Consider the following 19770-nt stretch of genomic DNA (forward strand, 5'->3'; position numbering starts at 1 on the left):
TTGTCTCAGGACACAGTTCGAAACCAACAGCTTATCTCTTTACACTAGAGATGATGTATAGAAAGAGCAGATGCATGTCTTGCAAGAGTACGGTTATTTCTAAGCTAGATAGTAACTGGCTGAGAGTCTAATTTTTATTTTGGTTCATTTTAATTTCTTCTTGAAATTTCTTTTATTAGTTTATTGTCCTCACTCCTCGAGGAACACTTCAATAAGAAACCAATAATAATGTTCAAAAATTCAGACTGTGCATAGCTATGCATTCTTAGATAAGATTAGGAGTAGTATTGAACAGCTCTTACCATTTTCATAGCTAGTTTTGATCTTTTATTAAAGCTGGGCTGCTGACTACCTCTCTACTTTCATGAACTTATGAAAAATGGGATCTAAGATTTGCTCAGCAGTCCCCTGTTACTAAGGAATGACAAAGGAAAAAGATTTCTTTTTAAATGTCTTTGTAGTTGTTTGAATACTGTAGCTTTCAGGGGATGTGGAGTTTGGGCACATGCTGACTCAAGAGGAATATAACACTGCTTAAAAGAGAATTTTGTAGAAATGGTATTTTAAAACAAGACCATTAAAATAACAAATCCTGTTTTGAAAACTAGTGAGGATGCTTAGAAACATTTGACTGAATTCCAGGTCTTTTTAATTTTGGGAGGGGAGACTATGACAGTACATAACCTAGGATATATCTGAAATGTTACTTTTGTAGGGTTTAGTCAATTAAGATTTAATTGTACCTTACATTTTTTCCTAAATAATCCACCAAATAGATGTTTGTGCATGAACAGTACAGACAATATCGTAAACACTACCGATCTGTGTTAGAAAAGTTATGGTTGCTATCAGGGTGAATTTTTATTATCTGAGAAATTTCTCTCTCCTCTTCCCACGCCAACCCAAAAGCAAAAGTAGTGAGGTAAGTGTAGAATTCTGTGCTGTTCAGAGCAGATAGCAAATGGCTTTGTATAGGAAGGTAGGTACATGCAGAAAATCTACTGTACATTGGCATTTTGAATGAAGATTTAAAAAAAAAAGAATCAGACAGCAGGGTCTGAAAGTTATGGAGATATGAGTATCCCAAATCCTCCTAAATTTTTGACCTTGAACTTAACATCAGGCATTTGAAGTCAATGTTACGAGATTTTCTCATTGAATAGTATTCAACTGTGTTTAGCTTGGTGCTCCAGAAGTAACTGTGTTTCAGATGGTTGGACAAGTGATCCTTTTAACAGGAAACCTGGAATCAATTCTTATTCTTCCTGATGTAAACTAGTATGTAAATATAAAAGGTAAAAATGAGCTACTGAATAAGAAAGGTTTATAAAAAAAAACACAACATAATTCTTGTCATCTTTCTGTCTAGCAAACTTAAGCCATGAGAAGTACGATTGTGCTTGCAGCCTGGATAAAGCCAAGCTCTTGAGTGATATTTAGTCTTTTCCAGTTTGTGTTTTCCTTTTTTTTTTTTTTTTTTCCTACAGAAACACAAACTTATTTTTGGTAAATGTGAACTTACAACAGAACCCATGAAAGTAGTCCATGGGCTTGGAGGATTTCTGCGGACAATGAAATTTGTTAATTTGAGCCAAGGAATGTTGTTCCATTTACTAATGTGCATTTTGGGGGGAAGACTCATTGTTTATCCATTGAAAGATTTCCCCACAGTCACATATTTTTAGGACTTAGCTCTTCAGATTCATAATTTTATATTTTCTTCCTTAAAGTCTTCACTTCCTTAAAATCTTCACATACTTACTGAAGCATTGAAGCAAGAAAGTATACTCGTGCGTATTGCATTTGATCTTGCATTAACAAACCACTGAATGTTTTCCTGTATTTCAGGCATGTGCAAAACATTAGGGCCGCCTTTAGACTTGTTGTGTCAAAAGGATGCCCACGATAACAATGCAAAATAAGTTTTAAAGCATACTCTGACTGTTCAGCAGTCACGAGGTAACTGTTTCCAGTTTCCGGAGCAGTCTCTTGACCCTTAAAGTAACACAAAACTCTGTCTTAAATGTGGGGGTGTTTTTTAATTTCTTATAAACGTTAGCCCTTTGAGATCATGTTGATGCACCAGAACCCAGAGACGAATAAACTTGTCATCTTTATATTCTTTACAAATGGTTAGAAAGGCAGAACAGTGGAGCACTCCCCACAGGTTGGTAGCTGTATCTTTCTTTCCAGTTAAGTCCAATTTTTATATTCTAAACTTACTATAGATGACTTTTTTTCCAAACATGTTTGGAAAAGATGATCTGTAACACTAGAGTGTGAATTACACAGCAGGTATGTTTTTTGGGAGGAAAAGGTCTGCTTAGCCACTTGTCTTTGTCTTTACAACAGAAGTCAAGGCTGTTCCATGGCTATTAAAAACAATGCATTAAGGGTAGTCTTCTTTCACGTCGCTGGTGAAGAACATGGTTTTGAGTTACAAGAATGAGAAACAGCTAACTTTTATGACTTTTAATAATATATTGCTTTTTGTACTTGTCTTCACTGTGGCAACCTTCTGGAGAATTAAATCAGTTTTCATTCCTACAGAGTAAAGTAAGAAAATAAGTTTAGGTTACCATGGTAGCATGTGCACTTAATCTAACTAGAGAAGGTAGGCATATTGCAGTAGTTTTTATTCTGCATCTGGGTTTCTGAATGCCAAAGAACAGATGACAGGCAAACAGGAGCAGATTTCTACAGCAGTTTTTAGAAACTCTCTTGTAAGAGGAGTTTTCTTTTTACCTAATTTGTAGTGCCTTCTGTAGGCAATAGTATTAAGTCCTATGGCAATAGATTGTCTTAAGTGTAATCAGTTTCCTTCCATTTGGGTACTTAAATTTCAATTAGCTATAATAAAAAAATAGGGGGTAGTTGTTTTAAATATAGTGGGCATTACTGCAGAACCATGTTCTTACAAGTCGTTTTACAATAAATTGAAAGTAAGCCTAATTTTGCTTACCTGTGGCCTAAATGACCGTCACTTCAGGAATTGCATTTGCATTAAATAAGCCAGTTAACAGCTGCTTCCCTTGAGTACGCAGCTTCAGCCCACAAAAGTCTTAGCTCAGTTGCGAAGTAGTGCTGTGCGTTGTTCCGACCAGGGTCGATTGCCCTGTTAGGAGCTTTGGTGGGCTCATTAAGCTTTCTGCTGAAAACAATGGCATCCATGAGCAATATCCAGCACTGCCAGGGTGCAAGTCAGTGCCCTTGGAGCAAAGGGCGCAAGGAATAAAAAGGAATATACGGCTGCAGTGATTGATTGCAAACTTGAACACAGTGCTTATTGTAGTTAAACATTACTTTTCAGACAGTTCTGATTTATAATACAGATGTGCTTGTGAAAATGAAATAAAATACTTAGCTTATTAATCATATACAGTGTTTGTGGAATTCTGGATAACAAGTGAAGATCATGGCACTGATTTTTCCACTGAATTGTCTTGTTAACAGTCTGTGGTCAGACAGTATTAAAACTGTGGCTAAAACAGACGTATTTTGGTGAGACACAGGCCAACTGTAAAATTTAAAGTAGTTTCTATATGTAGGCAGACAAGCATTTAATCCCTTCCCTATCAGCCAGAGGATCTTCCATGCTGTGAGCAGTGACTAGTCACATGTTTCTGAATGGCTATCTGTTAACTGTGACCTTACATAGAGCAAGAGAAAACAGATGTCTTATCATTTTGCCAAGTTTCTTGCTTGCAATTCAGGAACGGTTCCACACGCACAGGGAGGTTTTTGTTAATTTCTTTCAGATGATGGTAGAGCCTTTCACGTTATGTAGGACTCCTGATCACCACTTTTCTATAGAAATGAACATTAGCGGTTGACCATTTCTATTCTCTTATTCCAGAGAAATACTTTATCTTGTAGTCAGCTTATTAAGTTAGTGTTGTAAGTGCTGTTTGGGAATAAGAAGTGCATTGAACTGAAGGTGCACTGTTCTGCAAGTTTGTGTTATTGTGCCCCGCTAGAGAAGTTCTGGACGCACAACTAAAGGCGTTTGAGAAAAGACCAATAGAAACTGGCTGATGTGAATTGCTAAAAATAAGACTTCCTAGTTTCCTCAGTAATGTGCATTCTTATGGTAGCCCACAAATTCCCTGACGTTGCTCATAATCTGCAAAGTGCTGCATGCTTTCAGTGTCTTTCAGGACCTAGAATCATAGAATAACGCAAGTTGGAAGGGACCCACAAGGATCATTGAGTCCAACTCCCAACAACCTGCTGAAGGTTGTGTTAACTGAGGAGACCCTACATGAGATATGAAGACTCTCAAGCAGTTTTCCTAAATCATTTAGATCAAAAAAAAAAAAAAAAAAGAAATCCCAATGGTTCAGTGGTTTATATTTTAATGTTGGCTTACTACCCTAAGTAGGAACCTCTCCACTGACTTCAGTAATTCTTTTTGATCATTCTCATAATATTGTACAAATAATTTCATTTATTGTACAAATAATTTTCATGAGATTTGAAATTCCTAAGGTGAAAGCAGATGATGTGGTTTCCTGGATTTCAACCACAGAAAAATCTACCTTTGAAAGCACTTAGAATGATTACGGTCTATAGGCAAGGTTTGAGCAGGATGGTTATGTTTGCAGATATATTTGCCCGTTGCACTTCTTTGCTGAATTGCAGAACAAACGTTAGAAACTTGTATATCAAAGGAGTTAATATTCCCTTCTTAAACAGAAGTGTAATAACTATGTGAACCGTGTTATGGTGGGATGGGTTTCATTAAGGAAGGAAATCACAGAACTTAATGTATTAAACTGCTGTTTGCCAGAGAGAGACAGAGGGACAAGTTAAAAAGTTTGTCTCTCTCAAAACTTCCTGAATTTTTAACTGTTCAACCATTTTCCATGCCAAATCCTTTTATAAAAGCAAACATCTGTTTGTACAGTGCCTTTTGTGTAAGACAGGATAAAGATGGATGTGAAGTTCTGGTTGTGGTTGCCATTTGGAAGTCAGCTTGGAATTGCAGCGTGTTCTAAGGGAAAGGAAATGACTTGCTTCTTACAATCTCCTCACACTTACCAAGATAGCTGTTTTAAGACTTACTCTTGTGGAGAAGACAGAAGCTGCGTGATGACATGAATAATTGAGAGGGGGGGGGAGGGGGGGAGGGTATTTTGCATACTAATAGGTGTCATTTTTCTACTGCCAAACTGCATAAAATTCCAGATATACTCTAGAAAGGAGTTTGGTCTTCCTTTACATCTACCCCAACAGTATTATCCTCATTTTGTAAACCAGCTATTCTGACTACCGATGGCAGTCTTTTTTTCCTGCAAAACGAAGAAGTGGGTTAAATGAGTTTATCCTGTTAGATTGATCCTACGGTTGAATGGCTTCCACTCTTGGGCAGCTGTGGGTTTGGGGTACTGCCGAAGCATCCGCAGTGTAGTTATAACCTCCGTGCACTTTAGCATGTGTTTGTTGGCATTTTAACTATTTTGTTCTGGGAGAATTACAGAGGAATGAAATTCCAGCTAGTATCCCAGAATTTCATTGTGACAGCCCGATCCATTGAACTTTTTGCCTTTCATCTCCCATGTTAGCCTTTTTTTTTTTTTTTTTTAAATGAGCTATGGGCTTACTTAGAAGTATCTTCAAACTCCCTTTTTCCGCTGTGGTCAGTATGTCCCACTGGTGGACCAAAAGCAGAAATAACTGAATCCCTGGGAGTATTCAGGCTGTAACAGACTGACATAGAGAAAGTGTCAGGCAAGTAGAAGTAAGTCCTTACCAGTCACCCCTTCAGCACTTACCTGATAGAGACCTTATCAGTTACTAATACAAGATAAGGATTGTTTCGTGGGACTCAAGCCAAATTTCTCCATCACTAATGCTTTCTGTCCTTAGAAAGACTTCCTGACACCGCTCCCATCCCCCCTTCTTCCCCCCACCCTTAGTTCCAAAGCGATTTGCAATTTGGGGTAGTGGTGACGTTGCTAATACTCTTAAAGAGTTAAGCATTCCCTTCATTTCTTCTAACAACATTGTGACATGATTTATGGCATGAAGCTCTCTGCTTAGGTGGACAGGTACAAGAACTGAGCTTCCCAGCATGTATGGAGGAAGATCTTCATGTGGTACAGTGAATTGCAGTAGGCTTTGTGTCCTTTGTGGCAAGGAAAGCTTGTGACCTCTCATCCTTAATACTCCACATATAATGCAAAAGTGTGGTAACCCCACAGTCTGGAATAGGAGCTTGGGACAAGGGGAATGTGATCTCCCCAGTTACCCAAATAAAACATTGCTCTGACATTCTACAGTTAAGTGAGTTTCTTTCTCTATTATTTGTTTTTGAATGTGAGATTTATTTTTTAGCACGTATATTGCATTTTTATTAGTGTGAACAAAATCTGCTATTTATTTTCTCATCCTTCCAAAGATTGTTAGGCTTTTTAATGAGAACATTTTATAATATAATTCAGGCTTTCCGATAATATAGAATAAAAGAATTAGCAAAGCAGGTGAAAATATTCAAAGGATCTGATTTCCAGCCTGTATACTGTTTCAGGTTATTTAGAGAAGTTTTAGGATACTTGTGTGCAATATATTTTACAGCTTATAATAAAAAGTTTAAAAAATCCAAATTTTTCCTTTCAAATACTATTCTGAGTTTCAGGAAATTACGCTGTAGCTGGAAGTGCAATTTTGTGATGCCTGTGGCTAAAACTTTCTGTAGAAAGGTTTTGTTAATAGCGTTCATTAAAGAAGAAAGTAAGCCTTCATATCTTAAGGTATAACCCCAAATTGTCTAACACAATCTAAGTAACAAACAAATTCTAAAAACTTGGAAGTTATCTTCACCTCACATTCCTAGCTGAGGAAATTTAAAATGTATGTCAAAAACAAAGCTGTTGTAACACAGATTTTTCCCTCACAGTTGAACACTCCCAGCAGTGAATATTAATGTGAACTATGGGTTCCCTGGGAATCTATTTTCTCATCTTCTCTTTCTGCTGATTTTTCAAATCCAAAAGACAAGTCAGGTGTTCAAAGATAATTTAAATGACAAACTTATATGTGTACTGTACAGATTCACTATTACTGATGGTGGGTGTTGTTCCCATTAGGTAACAAAAGGAAACATGCGTGCTAATTAAATGCCATATGTAATGGACTGTAAAGGGACTGCATAGGATAACACTCAGGCACTTGAAAAAGTTTGCGTTTTGTAAGTTGCATGGGATTTCAGTGTGGCTAGAAATTAAGAGTTGTATCAGTGGCATTGTATGCAGATCGGGAGGGTGTAATGGGAACATTTCCCTTTTATAGCTCCTTTGATGCTAAATTTTCTTAAAAACAAAAAACTTACAGAAAACTTCAAAACATTAGCCCTTTCTAACTGAATGCAAGACTCAGTGAAAAAAAATAGAGTAGGTCTTTAAGCAGACAATTTGCTTCCCCATTTTTAACGTTCATTATTTTTTGGGGTGTGAGAACTCATTTCTGTACTTAAAATGCCCGAGACTTAGCCCTCTTTCCCTTTTTTATCCTTGGAAACAGCAGTATCAACTGAGAGGTGATATCCAGGATAGAAAATAAATTAATTATGCAATAAGTTACCAACAGTACTGTTAAGTTAGCCCTCCTGCACAGAATGAAAATATGCCGAGGCCTATGCCAATAAAATTATATTTCTTTCATGTCACGCCATTCCTAATGCCAGAGAAGTTCTGAGTATTCTACATGCTGCAGACACATACATCTATACAGGAAGCCACAATGACATCATCAAGGTTTTACACAACTGTAAGGGCCAAATCATATAGATCTGTGTAGATTAAGAATGTATTTCATCACAGAGCATGGCCAGCAATCAGCAGCATGAGAGAGATGCAAGAGATGCCTCCTTAACCACAGCTGGAGAATCTGTAGACAAACTGGAAATGATCGATTTCAGCAGAAATGTTTCTTTGATTAAGGTGGAATTTCTTGCTATGTACATAGATCACAAAAAGTAGATAGCCATAAGGTCAGCAGAATTGCAAAGATGTGACTACATTTGTCTTCTATATCTAATATGAGCCCTAATCACTCATCTACTGGCTGTCCTCCTCTGTCATTTTATCTGTCTCTAGAAAAAAATTTGGAACACTTTTGTATTGTTTCGATGCATAATGCAGAAGTTTGATGAAAACTCAAAAATGTTTGTGTGTGGGAGAGAACAAGTGTCCCACTCACTTTTGTGTACCTCATCCTGTTATTATGGTAATATTTTGTCAATGTACATATTTCTAAATGCATTATTTCCTTGTTTCCCCATATTATTCTCATTTTCTTATTCTAATCTTTTCTGGCTTTAGTTTACATTTAGCTTTTTGTTTTGTTTTGTTTTTGATTCTTTCCACCAGTGTTGTATTTCCTTTTATTTCTTCCTTTGTGTTGCTTTTGCTGCTGCTTCTTTCAAAAAAAATCTGAAACATTAAGTTGTAATACGTGCGATAAACTGGTCAATAATTCACCTTTATCTCCACTTTAAAAACTGTCCTTGTCAGCAGTATATAATATCAGGAGAAGGGGAGCTTCTCTTAGGAATACTATGTACAGTGACAAAAGATGGAGATTGCTAATCCAAGGGATCCAAGTCGCCTGAGAAGTAAAACTCTGTAGCAGTATTTACATGTAATGGTTCTTATATTTTGTATTCAAAATGTCTTGCCCATTGCTAGGACAATAACACTTGTTTTTAATTCTGTTTCAGCAACAAGAACAGGATCCAACTAACTTATACATTTCCAATTTGCCACTTTCAATGGATGAGCAGGAGCTTGAGAACATGCTTAAACCGTTTGGGCAGGTTATCTCTACGAGGATATTGCGTGACTCGAGTGGGACAAGCCGTGGTGTTGGCTTTGCCAGGTACTTCAGTGTCCTAAGCAGTGCTGGCTGCATTTTTCCTTTGTTAATTGAAGAGACCAGAATAGGAGGAAAATGGCAGAGGTTGTAAAAAAATGATCATACTTTTAAAGAAAAGGGATATCTAGACAGATATATCAGCCGGGCTTTGTTAATTTATCCTATGCTTAAGCAAATATGGCTGTGTCTCATCTTGCTTATATGGTTAAATCTGCATCTGTTGTTCTTACTGGACAACTATCTAGAATACCCTCCACCACTTCCTTCTCTTCTTATACTTCTCCTTTCTCCTCTGTCCCTGACGCAAGGGTTATGCAGGGCTTCACAGAAACTTCTGCTGTGACATTTCTGGTTTTTGAGGCCTGAATTCCAGACAGAGACCATAAGGAAGGACAGCCCTCCCCCCCCCCCCCCCCCCCCCAATTTCTTCTTCGTTACTTCCTCTGAGAAAATCCACTTGTCATCACTCTTTGAACGTCAGTCCTTTGAATTTTCTGGCTCATTAAGTTGTCATTTGGGAAACAAAATATTCATTTACTGTAAATCTCACCTTAAAATGTTTGGCAGCTCAGTCGATTATGCCTCCTAAATCAACAAGAATAAATATTTTCAATAAATGAGTAGATACCTCCCAGATATTCTCTTCATCTGTGTCTACCTTTTCTGTGGTTAAAAAGTAATTTCTTCCGTGGTCTTTTCATTGAAGCCTTTTCTGTATCTTTCTGGTATTTTTCCATCTCTGATTGTCATGCTTAAACCCAGGATGGCAATCATATTTAGTGTCTTTAGATTGGAGTTTTCCATTATCAAAAATAGGAGCATGCTTTGAGCAAAGAACTGGGATTCTCAAAAATATGTTGTGAAATTTCTGTCAACGGTCAAATTCTAATAATTCAGAAGTTTAGCCAATATTACAATAGCTCTTTATTTGAACAAATAGCAAAGTCTAAAATTAGTGCACAGAAAGGAACTGGAGAAATTATATCTCCTGATGAAGCCGAAATTTTTAGGGAATGGTATCCCTGTGAGTTGGCTATAGGTAATTCACGGGACTGTGATTTTTTCCCCCTCAAAATGATGTATTTGCTTGGAAAACTGTCCATTTTCAAGAAGACACAACAAAAGAATAAAATTAGAAAGAGTGGGATGATACTCCTTTATTTAATAGTGGTTCCTACCTATTTTTTTCCTGTCCCCTTGAAATAAATCAATCAGTGTTTCTAATACTTCTTGTGTACATTTAATTTGGCAATTTTTCATATAAGCATATGCATATATTTGAATATGAATTCAGTACAAAACATATACAAAACACGCATACATGATTTTGGATGATGTACAAAGTATGTATCCAAAAATTGTATTTACTAATTTTGAAAATAGTGGTACTTGCTTAAGTACAGCATTCACTTCTTGGTATTATGAATGAAAGAGCAGAATCCAGTAACATTCCAGCTATATTTCAGTAGGCTTTATGAACTTATGCAGTCTTTTCTCTCTAAACTTTCTTACTAACTCTACCTTGAATCCACAGTGGTATTTTAGGAATGCTTTTATTCTAGTATGGTCAGAAGAGTTTTAAAATTTTATGTAGAAGTCCAAAAGACTTGTTTGTATCCAAAATGTTACTGGTACTGAAAGCATTAGGAAAGATTAACTTTAAAGTATTTTATCAGTAGGTTCTTTATTATGCATTGTATGTTTTATATATACAGATGCATTATTATTTTATATATATTTATTTATTTATAGATACACACCTACATACATTATACATAATTTACAGAATAAGTTGTTACTGTGATACCTACTCAAAATTTCTTCCTTTCTGCAAGGTAGATATTGGAACATTATTACATAAATATTAAAACTGCATAAAGAAACATGTAGACATTAAATAAAGATTTTCATTTCTTGCCTTTGGGAGCATTTTACTAAGTTAATAAAGGATAATATATTTTATCAAGTCCAGACTTGACTTTGAAACTAAGTTATATTGTTTGTTTCATATGAGAAAAAAAAATAGATTTCTTTGATTCAGATCCAAGAATTCAGAACTTCTATAAATTGTCTAAAAGGTGGTTTTGAAACCATAAAGAAAACTTTTTGTTTAGTCTGGCATTTTGATGATTTTGGTTGTTGTCTGTGAGTACATTTCATGGGCCCATGCAGAAAGGCAATCAGAATTCAAAAGTGCTAGGACTTACTAACTTCTAGCACTGCTTCTTTGCTGCTGAGGTCATTGGGCATAATTTGTGGATCTGCATTACAGAACTCAGTGAGCAAATGAAAAGAAAATCCCTGTTAAACACCCAAATGTCATCTTGCAGACAGCTGCAAAATATATTCTTCTATTAAAATATGTTTTGTTTTCCTTGCACGTCTCAGTCATCTGTTCCAATTTAGTCCAAGCTGGTAGTTAGGACCGACACATCTACATTGCAATGTAAGGATGTAGCTGCAACCTGTGGAGCCACTCCCAGTCTAGCAGTACCTCACCAATAGTCCACCCAGGCCATTAAGGCTAGTTCTGACAACATAAGTGCACTAACCTGTTCAGGATGCTGGATAAATTCTCAGTAGCAGCCACAGCTGTTACGTTATTGGTCCTGTTTGGAAGGTAACAATGATTAAATTAGGGACAGGTACGTCATTTAGTTGTAATGATGCATATAAACTAAAAGCTGCAAAGGCAGTTTGGGTCATGCAGTCAGGCATATTTATATTTCAGTTTTGTACTCTTAAACTGTACAGACACTTCAGCATCCTCTATCAGTAATGGCATTAACATTTGTTATATTCATCATGGACACTTAGAATTCAGTTATGAATGCGTATTGATCTCCTTTCCTCAAGACAGCAAAAGTACTACAGCTATCCATGTTCTATGTAATCTCTAAATAAATAAGAGTATTATATTTGAAGTTCGGCGTTAACTTTGGCATTTATACTGCATAAAAAGTTAACTGAGTTCAGTTTTACCTTTCTGAAGCTGTGTATTCTCAGAAAACATTCTCTCTGTTGCTCTCATACAGGAAAACAAGCCACAAAAGTGAAGCAAGAATAAGAAAGAAGTATACTTCAAAAGGCAGAAATGTGGGAATCTGGATGAGTATTTAATTTATGTAAATTATTTTTTTTTCTTAGGATGGAATCAACAGAAAAATGTGAAGCAGTGATTGCTCATTTTAATGGAAAATTCATAAAGACACCAGCAGGAGTTTCTGGTATGTTGCATATATTTCTAACAAGATGAATGAATGGGTTACTGCTTACATAGTGGGAGCCTGTTAGGCTGATTGTTTTATCTGGTTTCTCGTTCAGAGGCAGGCTTATTAAAATTAAACTGTTTCATGTTAGGTGACTGTAATACTTGCTCACCTGGAACACGGTATATCACTTTCCTACTCCAAAAATTTTCTAGGAATCTAGTACTGTTCTCTCCTAGCAGATAAGACAGCCAGCTAAGATGCCTTGAGCCAGCTGTACACAAATTTACACACCACATAATCCCAGCTGAAGTCAGGAGACAAGTATGTGTTGTATGTGTATCAGAACTGAGTTTGGCTGATTGTCTATGAACAATTTATCTTTTCAAAGAGGCAAAAGAATGGACTACTTTTGCCATCTGTTGATTTTTCCAAAGTAATTTTGTGAAAAGATTTGATAAAAAAAAAATAGATTCTGAGCAGTGCATTTATGCCAGGCATTTTCATTCATTGGGAGATTTTACTCTCAAGTCAAAGCAGACTTTGAGGTTCTTCAGGACGATGAAAGGAGATCAGCAAGAAAAATGGTTCTAGAAACATCATGCAAGGCAAAACGCAGAGAAACTACATAGTGCGATTTTTTTCTGTCATGCCACGTTCCCCGTCAGTGTGCCTGTTTTGTCAGCACTCTTTCTAAGAGAGTAAATGTACATTCCATAAACACTTGAAATGAGGAAAGGAAATTCAGAGCAGCAGAGTAAAACAGAAAGAGAACAGGACAATAAAAGAGGAAAGAATACATGCCTGACATTCCAGACTGCTTTTGGTAGCCATTTTATTGCAGATCCCAAGTGGGAATTTTACAAATTACATTGCTGATGGTTGCTTGAAGCCACCTTTATCCCGCTGGTGAAACGTTCTCCAGAGCCAGACCTTGACACGGAGAAGGAGGAAAGCAGCCATCAGCAGGCAGAAAAGAATGTAGCTTGTTTAGTAAAAATGCATACATGCTTCATCCCTGAAAGATTACTCCAGTTTGAGACAGTCTGTGCTGCGGTAGGGATGGCAGGCTGCTTCAGAGCACAGGAAACCACTCCCTTCACCAGCATTAATCTAATGCAGGGTTTTGACTTCACTAGTTTTTGTGGACCCTTTACACTGGGATTGATTGCTGAGGCTACAATTATTTTGTTGAAATTTAGTTATATGTAGGGGCTGTAACATTTATTTTTCTATTGCAGATATTTAGCAATCTGCGTTTTATGAGACGGAAAATCCCTTTAGGGGCAAGGAGATCATGGAATGATTTTCTCTGAACGCTGACTGTGCTCTGATCCACCCTCCATGATTAGTTTTACAGTGCTGCTATGGCTTGGACATAATTAAGAGTAAAAAGTATGGAGAAACCAAGAGTTCAAATTAACATATAGGGCTTTCTATTCAATTAGAGACAGTAAAAAGCTGTAACAGAACCTCCTATTAGTGCTTTTTAGTTTGCTCATTCTTATTCTCACTTGCATTACGCTGTTCTCAGGGAATGAGCCATCAGGCATATCATTGTTAATCATTGTCCCTGGTGGGCCGCTGCTGAAGCTGGACTTGCACCCTTTTATTATCATGTTCAAGCTGCTGCGCCGAGTTATAAGAATGGTTTCTGCAGAGTGTAGAGGAAAATGTTTACCAGGAAAGTAATTAATTTGCACGGATAGAGAGAAAAAGAGACTGAAAATTTGCACAGAATTGACAATTGTCAGAAAAGTGAAACTGAAGAGGGGTCTCAGGATGTAATCCACCTCCTGGACTTTAACCTGTGGTGCTGACTTGCCAACTGCAGCATAGTCATTTGGGCTCTCTGTCTAAAACATGTAAAGAAGCACACACCTCCAGAGACTGATATATCTGCTGTCAGCTGTCTTCATGGCCACAGAGAGTATCTAGATGAGTGGCTCAGAATGAAATAACTCCAAATGTCTGAAAGTCAGCTAAGTGAGATGAGTTGTACACTCCACGATGCTGAAAAATGCTACAGATGAGTAGGTGTATAAAGGAGTCATGCGAACCAAGTTTGTTAAAGATCTTCAATTTTGTTGCACAGGTTATAGCCCCAGCTGTACTTTTCCATGCTGGTGCTGTGAAGTTGTATCGCTCCTTTGATTTTTACAGTGTTCAATTTCATCCTGGAGTTCCTCACCACATAGCAGGCGTGTGTCCAATAATGCAGGCTTATGGGAGGGTGCAGCTTGCACACGATGATAATAGGCTGCAGTCTGCCAAAAAGTGGGGCAGAGTCATGGGGCTGCTGTGGTCTTAGACTACCTGCACAGAAAAGGGGGATGCAGTGGGAAAGCTCTTGCACAAACAAAGGCTAAGAAAATGTTTTGAAATAGATTAGCATCTTTGGGGGTTATAGAGCATCAAGATCAAATACATCCAAAATAAAATCGTAGAACTGGAACTATGTTTAAATTAAAACATTGTGTCCTAGAAACTTGGCTAAAATCAGCAAAGGGAGCTGGCTATAAAAACACTGCTATCAGGATGAGGAGGGTAGGAGAGAAGGGCCTGTAATGAAATAGGTGTGGGAGGAAGAACATCTGTTTAACAAAAACATGCTTTCATACTGCAGCTTTGTTATTTTAACTAAGTTTGGGTTTAAATAGTAGAGTGGGTTAAACACAGTTGTAGGAAACACAGGAATACAGAACAGAAACTTTTCTGTGAGTTTGAGAGGGCTGAGGGTAGCACAGGGGGTTCGCAAATGCATCGGTTGTAGACTTTTTGAGTGACATGTGCCTCATGCTGAGCATCGATGATGTTAATCAAGCTGGACCCAGATGCAACAAGCTACTAAGATTTTATTTCCCTGCTTCATACTAGCTTAATGAAATATATTCAATATTTAGTGTGTCCTCTTTTGTCTTCAATCCAGAAGAAGGAAGGTTAGCTCAGAGAACAATTTCAAATGCACTGCAAGTTGGTATGATCCTGTAACTCCTAGGAGTGGTATATTAGTTTCACTGCTCGTTCTAGTCTGGGGTTTGTACTTTGGTTATGCAAGTTATTTTAATATCTTTTTCTGTTTTATGGGCTATTACATTTTGTCCATTTCTCTCAGGACTTTGCTTTTGTATTGCACACCCTTTTCACCTGAACATTTATTACATTATTGCTATAATCTTGAAATAACTTTTGCATTTAGTTCTGCTTTTGTCCGTAAAGAATTATTGTTTTCTTTGTGATATTTAAACTTTTCTGTTGCCAGTGAATCGTGAATCTCATGAGGTTAATCGGGGGAAAGAGAGACTAAACTAGTATAAGGAGCCAGGACATAGAAGAAGAGTAGTGACAACAGAGACAACATGCTTAGCTTCCCTCACTAAAAATATGTATTTAAGATTTACTATCTTCTTGTTTTGTGCTGGACCCAAAACAATTGCAGAAATGATCTGCTGGGCAAAATCATGAAAGGCATCTCCTCCCTATCACAGCAGCGTGTAGCTGCATGATGATACATGAGAATAGTTGTATAAATAATTACAGAAAGCAGTTGTGTTGTAGAACACATAAGGACACACCAAGGTATTTAAGGCTGAGTGTATTTGTCTCCCTTAGCATTTTTTTCATTATAAAGGTAAAAAACTACAAAAGTTTTATGTTTGTTAGATTCTTTCATACCTCTTTTACTGAAGAGTAACATACATGATATTTTTGTTTTAATGGAAGAAAGGCAGAGAACATTTTTGCTGAGCAACCCATAGTATTTTTTCTTTGGCTTCAGGAATGGTGGGTTATGGTGATGACCCAAAGGTCACAGATTATCAGTTACCCACCTTCCTCTTCCCACTTAGAGTGAAGATATTGATCACTCCAGTTTTGTTTCAAGGAGGAAACTGGAGACAAGTGCGAGAGCCCTGCTCCTGCCAGTGCTCTTGACATAGGTTAGGGAGAGGTGTACCAGGTGTGGTAGGCGTCACTGCTTGAAATGGTTCTGATCTTCGATGTCTGTCTAGTGCAGGAGAGGAATGAAAATGGAGCCTTGAAGTAGTTACCTTACTTGCTTACCTTTAAAAAGTATCCAGCACTGCAGATCTCTGTATAGTGACTTCCAGCCACTTGACCATAAACTCACATTTCTTAGTTGTCTTCCACAGGCCCTTTAGGAATAGTCCATGAACCACAGTCTGACAACCACTGATAAAGGGTATCGAGAGGTCACAGTGCTGGTGTTAGTCCTGATTGATACACTGAAGGCAGCAGAGCCAAGATTTTACCCATTAGATCAAGGATTAGAAGCTTTTACTGCTCTAATTCTCATAGTTCATAATTAGTTTTAAGGAGCAACATTGGGAAAGGAAAAGAAAAATGCTGCTTAAAAACACTCAAAATGTAGCCCTTTGACAAATTATTAAATACTGTGTAAATTATCAGAGAAATGTAACCCTGAACACTGCATTTCAGTAAAGATTAGGATGGTGTGAGGAGCATATACTTTGTTTCTCTTTAAACATACAAAGCTACTGATACTTGAGATCTTGGGTTGCACAACTTCTTTTTTTAATTCCCACAGCTTTTGGCAAATGTTTCTAGCCATACAGGCTTCCTGCATCATTAAAGTGCTGTTAGAATTCATTAGTCTCATATGCTTTGTCACTAGAAAATATGCAATGAAAGTTTCTAAAATATTCAGGTTAGCAGAAAACTGAATAAAGGAATAGTATTTTAAAGCTTTTGTTGCAATTTTCTGTATCTAAAATGAGAACTTAGTGAAATGTCGTTAAAATTAGCCATGTAAAGTCAAGAGTGCAGACATGAAGCCCAATACAAGAACATCAATCTTGTTCTCGTGTTTCATCATATCACCCAGTGTGTATTTGGGTAGACACTGAGCAGATGAAGGCTGAATTTTAATGTACATATGTGCACAACATGTGTGTGACAGGGAAGTATTTACTCTCTAACATTATGCTCACATCTTTCTTCTGTTAAGACATTAGTCCTAGAAGAGGGTGATTCAGGGCAAGGAGAGCTGCCCAGCACTTTCCACAGCCAGGTTTTAAAGCCCTGGGCTGCTGTTAAAGCACTGAGAAGTGCACAGTTACAGACTCTGTGGCAGTAGCTCATCAGATATCTCCATACTACGGAGGGTGTCTGCTGGTTTTCATTAAGTGTCAGCAGAGTGGGCATTTTACACATAGTGTTTCAGCTGTGGAAGCATAAATCCATTGTAAGTCATAGCCTTTTAAATCAGCCATCTCTTAGCCATGCATGCAACTCCGAATATTTACACTGTGCCTCTGTCGTGCACATACAGACAAATCACTGTGTGATTAATGGCTCCCTTCATTGCTGGGCCTGCACACTTCCCAACAATTAAACAATAAAAATGACTCTCCCTTCCTTCCTGAACCACAAAAAAAAAAGATTGTTTGACTGGTCTGTAGGGCTTGCTGGAGCTTTTAGTTTGTATATATCTAACATATTCACGTTTGTATGTGTTTGAGAGAGAATAACTTATGTATCTTATGACAAACAGGAGGGAAGCTAAGCTGAAGAAATAAATTTCTGAAGAGACTAAGGGCTGTGATCATTCTTCTGTGGGAGGGGGATCAATAGATCATACTCAGCTCCTGTGAAGGTTTATTTCCTTTGCATGAATCGCCCTCTGATGACCATCAGTCATTGTGTTCTAGAAGCAGTGAACGTAGGTGGTGCTCAGGTCACAAGTATGGAAGAGCAGCCAAAAGCTGTAGTTTGGCTTTCCATTGCAGCAGTCCTTCCCATCAGCATTCAGATCTTGAACTGGAGTCAGGGAAGGCGAAGGCTATAGAGCATTCTCACAGCAGTTGGTGGTATTAAATAGACAGTTGGCTGCTTTTTTTTTTTTTTTAATGCAAACTGGAACTTTCATAGCATTTGGCTTCATTTATGGACACGGTTAGGAGCAAAGAAGCTGGAAGGTCAGAAACACACAGGTTCACATAACCAGATCTACATTCAATAAGATGGATAGCAAACTTCTGGAAATCACAAATTGATTTATTTTTTCTTTTTCTTTTATTTTTTATTTTTTTCCATGGCTGCATGTGCTGGATATTACATGTGCACAGTCCAACAGATGTGGATCATTTTTCTTCAATTTTTTCTGTCTTTTTAAATTTGTCAGGGAGTGCTTCTGATACACAAATGTTTCATCATTTAAAATTAAGTTGTTTTCAGTCACCTAATGACAAAAAATTAATATTTATTCTTAAAATAAGGTTTTATGAAATTTTTATTCAAACAGTTGAACAGATTTGCTCTGACTTTCAAAATAAATTATCTTTATCTTTAGACAATGATTGGAAATATAAGCCCAAATAACCATTTCAGAAGAGTTTTGGACAGCTCATCATGGGGTCTTTTAACAAAGGCATAATGTGGCTTTAAATAAAGTATTTACTACCGGTGAGTGCTATAATACAGAATCACAGGGCTAGAAACCTCTAGTATTTTCTGATGCCTTTATATGCTGTTCTCAAGCCACTTTCATTTGACTTTATCCAAAAATTTATAGTGTGTATTTTGGAAGTTGCATGTGCTTCTCACAGTACTAGGTGGTTTGAAATAATTCATAAATAGTCAGAGACAAATATTCAACTTGGGGAATAGCTTTTTTCATCTAAGGTAGTTAACTATGTATATCTCAGTGTTCTCTTTCTGGCGTATTTTTTTCCTCACCATGTAAAATCAGAGAGTCAAAATAATTTCAGACCAGAACCTGACATCCTTAGCCATACTGAGCAATATCTTCTGAGATTAACTCCATTTTTCAGTAGAACTACATGTGGATTAAAATGCTGTGTGATCTGACCAACATCAGTTAGTCCTTCAGCATATCAATATAGTAACTTTCTGCCCCAGATACGCTAAGGCTTCTCTTTCTAGAAAACCCCAAAACAAAACTCACCTCTGGTAATGCAAAAAATCCCCTTAGAAATGCAAAATTTTGAAGACAATGCTGTCCAGTTTCTGTCTCCTGCTTTAGGGTTTCTGTTACTTCCTTGTGTGTTTACTCTTCATAGGTCTCCAATATCTTTTCCAGAGTTGTTAGCCTAACCTTCTCCTAGTTTATTTTATGATTGTAGGATTTTAATTACCATTCTCTGTAAGATAATCCATTTTAAGTTAATTCAGTTGTCATGTGCAAAAGTCTGCCTTTCGGAGATAAAAGTGATTTGACTGTTGACTAACAGCCTACTGGTTGCAGTGGTACACATCTCTGAAGATGTGTGGTCAAGCCCAGAGATGAGACTGGCAAACCCATACCAGTTCTGCCTCCCAGTCCATCCACCTTTTATGAAGAAGGCTGTCAAAAATGTATCGTGTAGGAAGCACGATTTTTCCCAGTAGAACCAGAGCTAGTATTTCATGTATGCCATTCAAAACCAGTGATGACTTGGCGACCAGGAGGCTGTGTTAGTTTTGTGCCAATCGTTTAAAAGTCGTGCTCTTTGCCAGGCTATCAGTCCCCTGAGGTTTTTAATACTCATTGTTACTCTGACTTAAGAGAAGAACTAATAATTTTTTTAAATGCAGGCAGAATGAAGGGTATGTCAGCGCTGGTCAAGGTTGTACTAATAGATTTTATTGCATGATATAGATACGCTAACATTTTCCTCTGGGTTGCCTTTTTGCGTGCAGTATCCCC

The 19770-nt window shown here is 37.3% G+C and overlaps 1 protein-coding gene across 14 annotated transcripts in view; it reads left to right on the forward strand.

The window, feature by feature from the left end:
• RBMS1 (RNA binding motif single stranded interacting protein 1) overlaps positions 1 to 19770 on the forward strand; it is a 154933-nt gene that overhangs the window by 122516 nt on the left and 12647 nt on the right. For all 14 annotated transcript variants that reach the window (XR_004782162.2, XM_035570124.2, XM_035570143.2 and 11 more), the window contains exons 5-6: positions 8720 to 8877; positions 12022 to 12101. Coding sequence is in view for 13 of the 14 variants with exons in the window: in XM_035570124.2 (XP_035426017.1) it covers positions 8720 to 8877; positions 12022 to 12101 (238 nt within the window). In the remaining variant the exon portion in view is untranslated. The remainder of the gene's footprint in view (positions 1 to 8719; positions 8878 to 12021; positions 12102 to 19770) is intronic.

Source organism: Cygnus atratus, chromosome 6 (assembly GCF_013377495.2).
Source record: "Cygnus atratus isolate AKBS03 ecotype Queensland, Australia chromosome 6, CAtr_DNAZoo_HiC_assembly, whole genome shotgun sequence".
Classification (NCBI taxonomy): domain Eukaryota; kingdom Metazoa; phylum Chordata; class Aves; order Anseriformes; family Anatidae; genus Cygnus; species Cygnus atratus.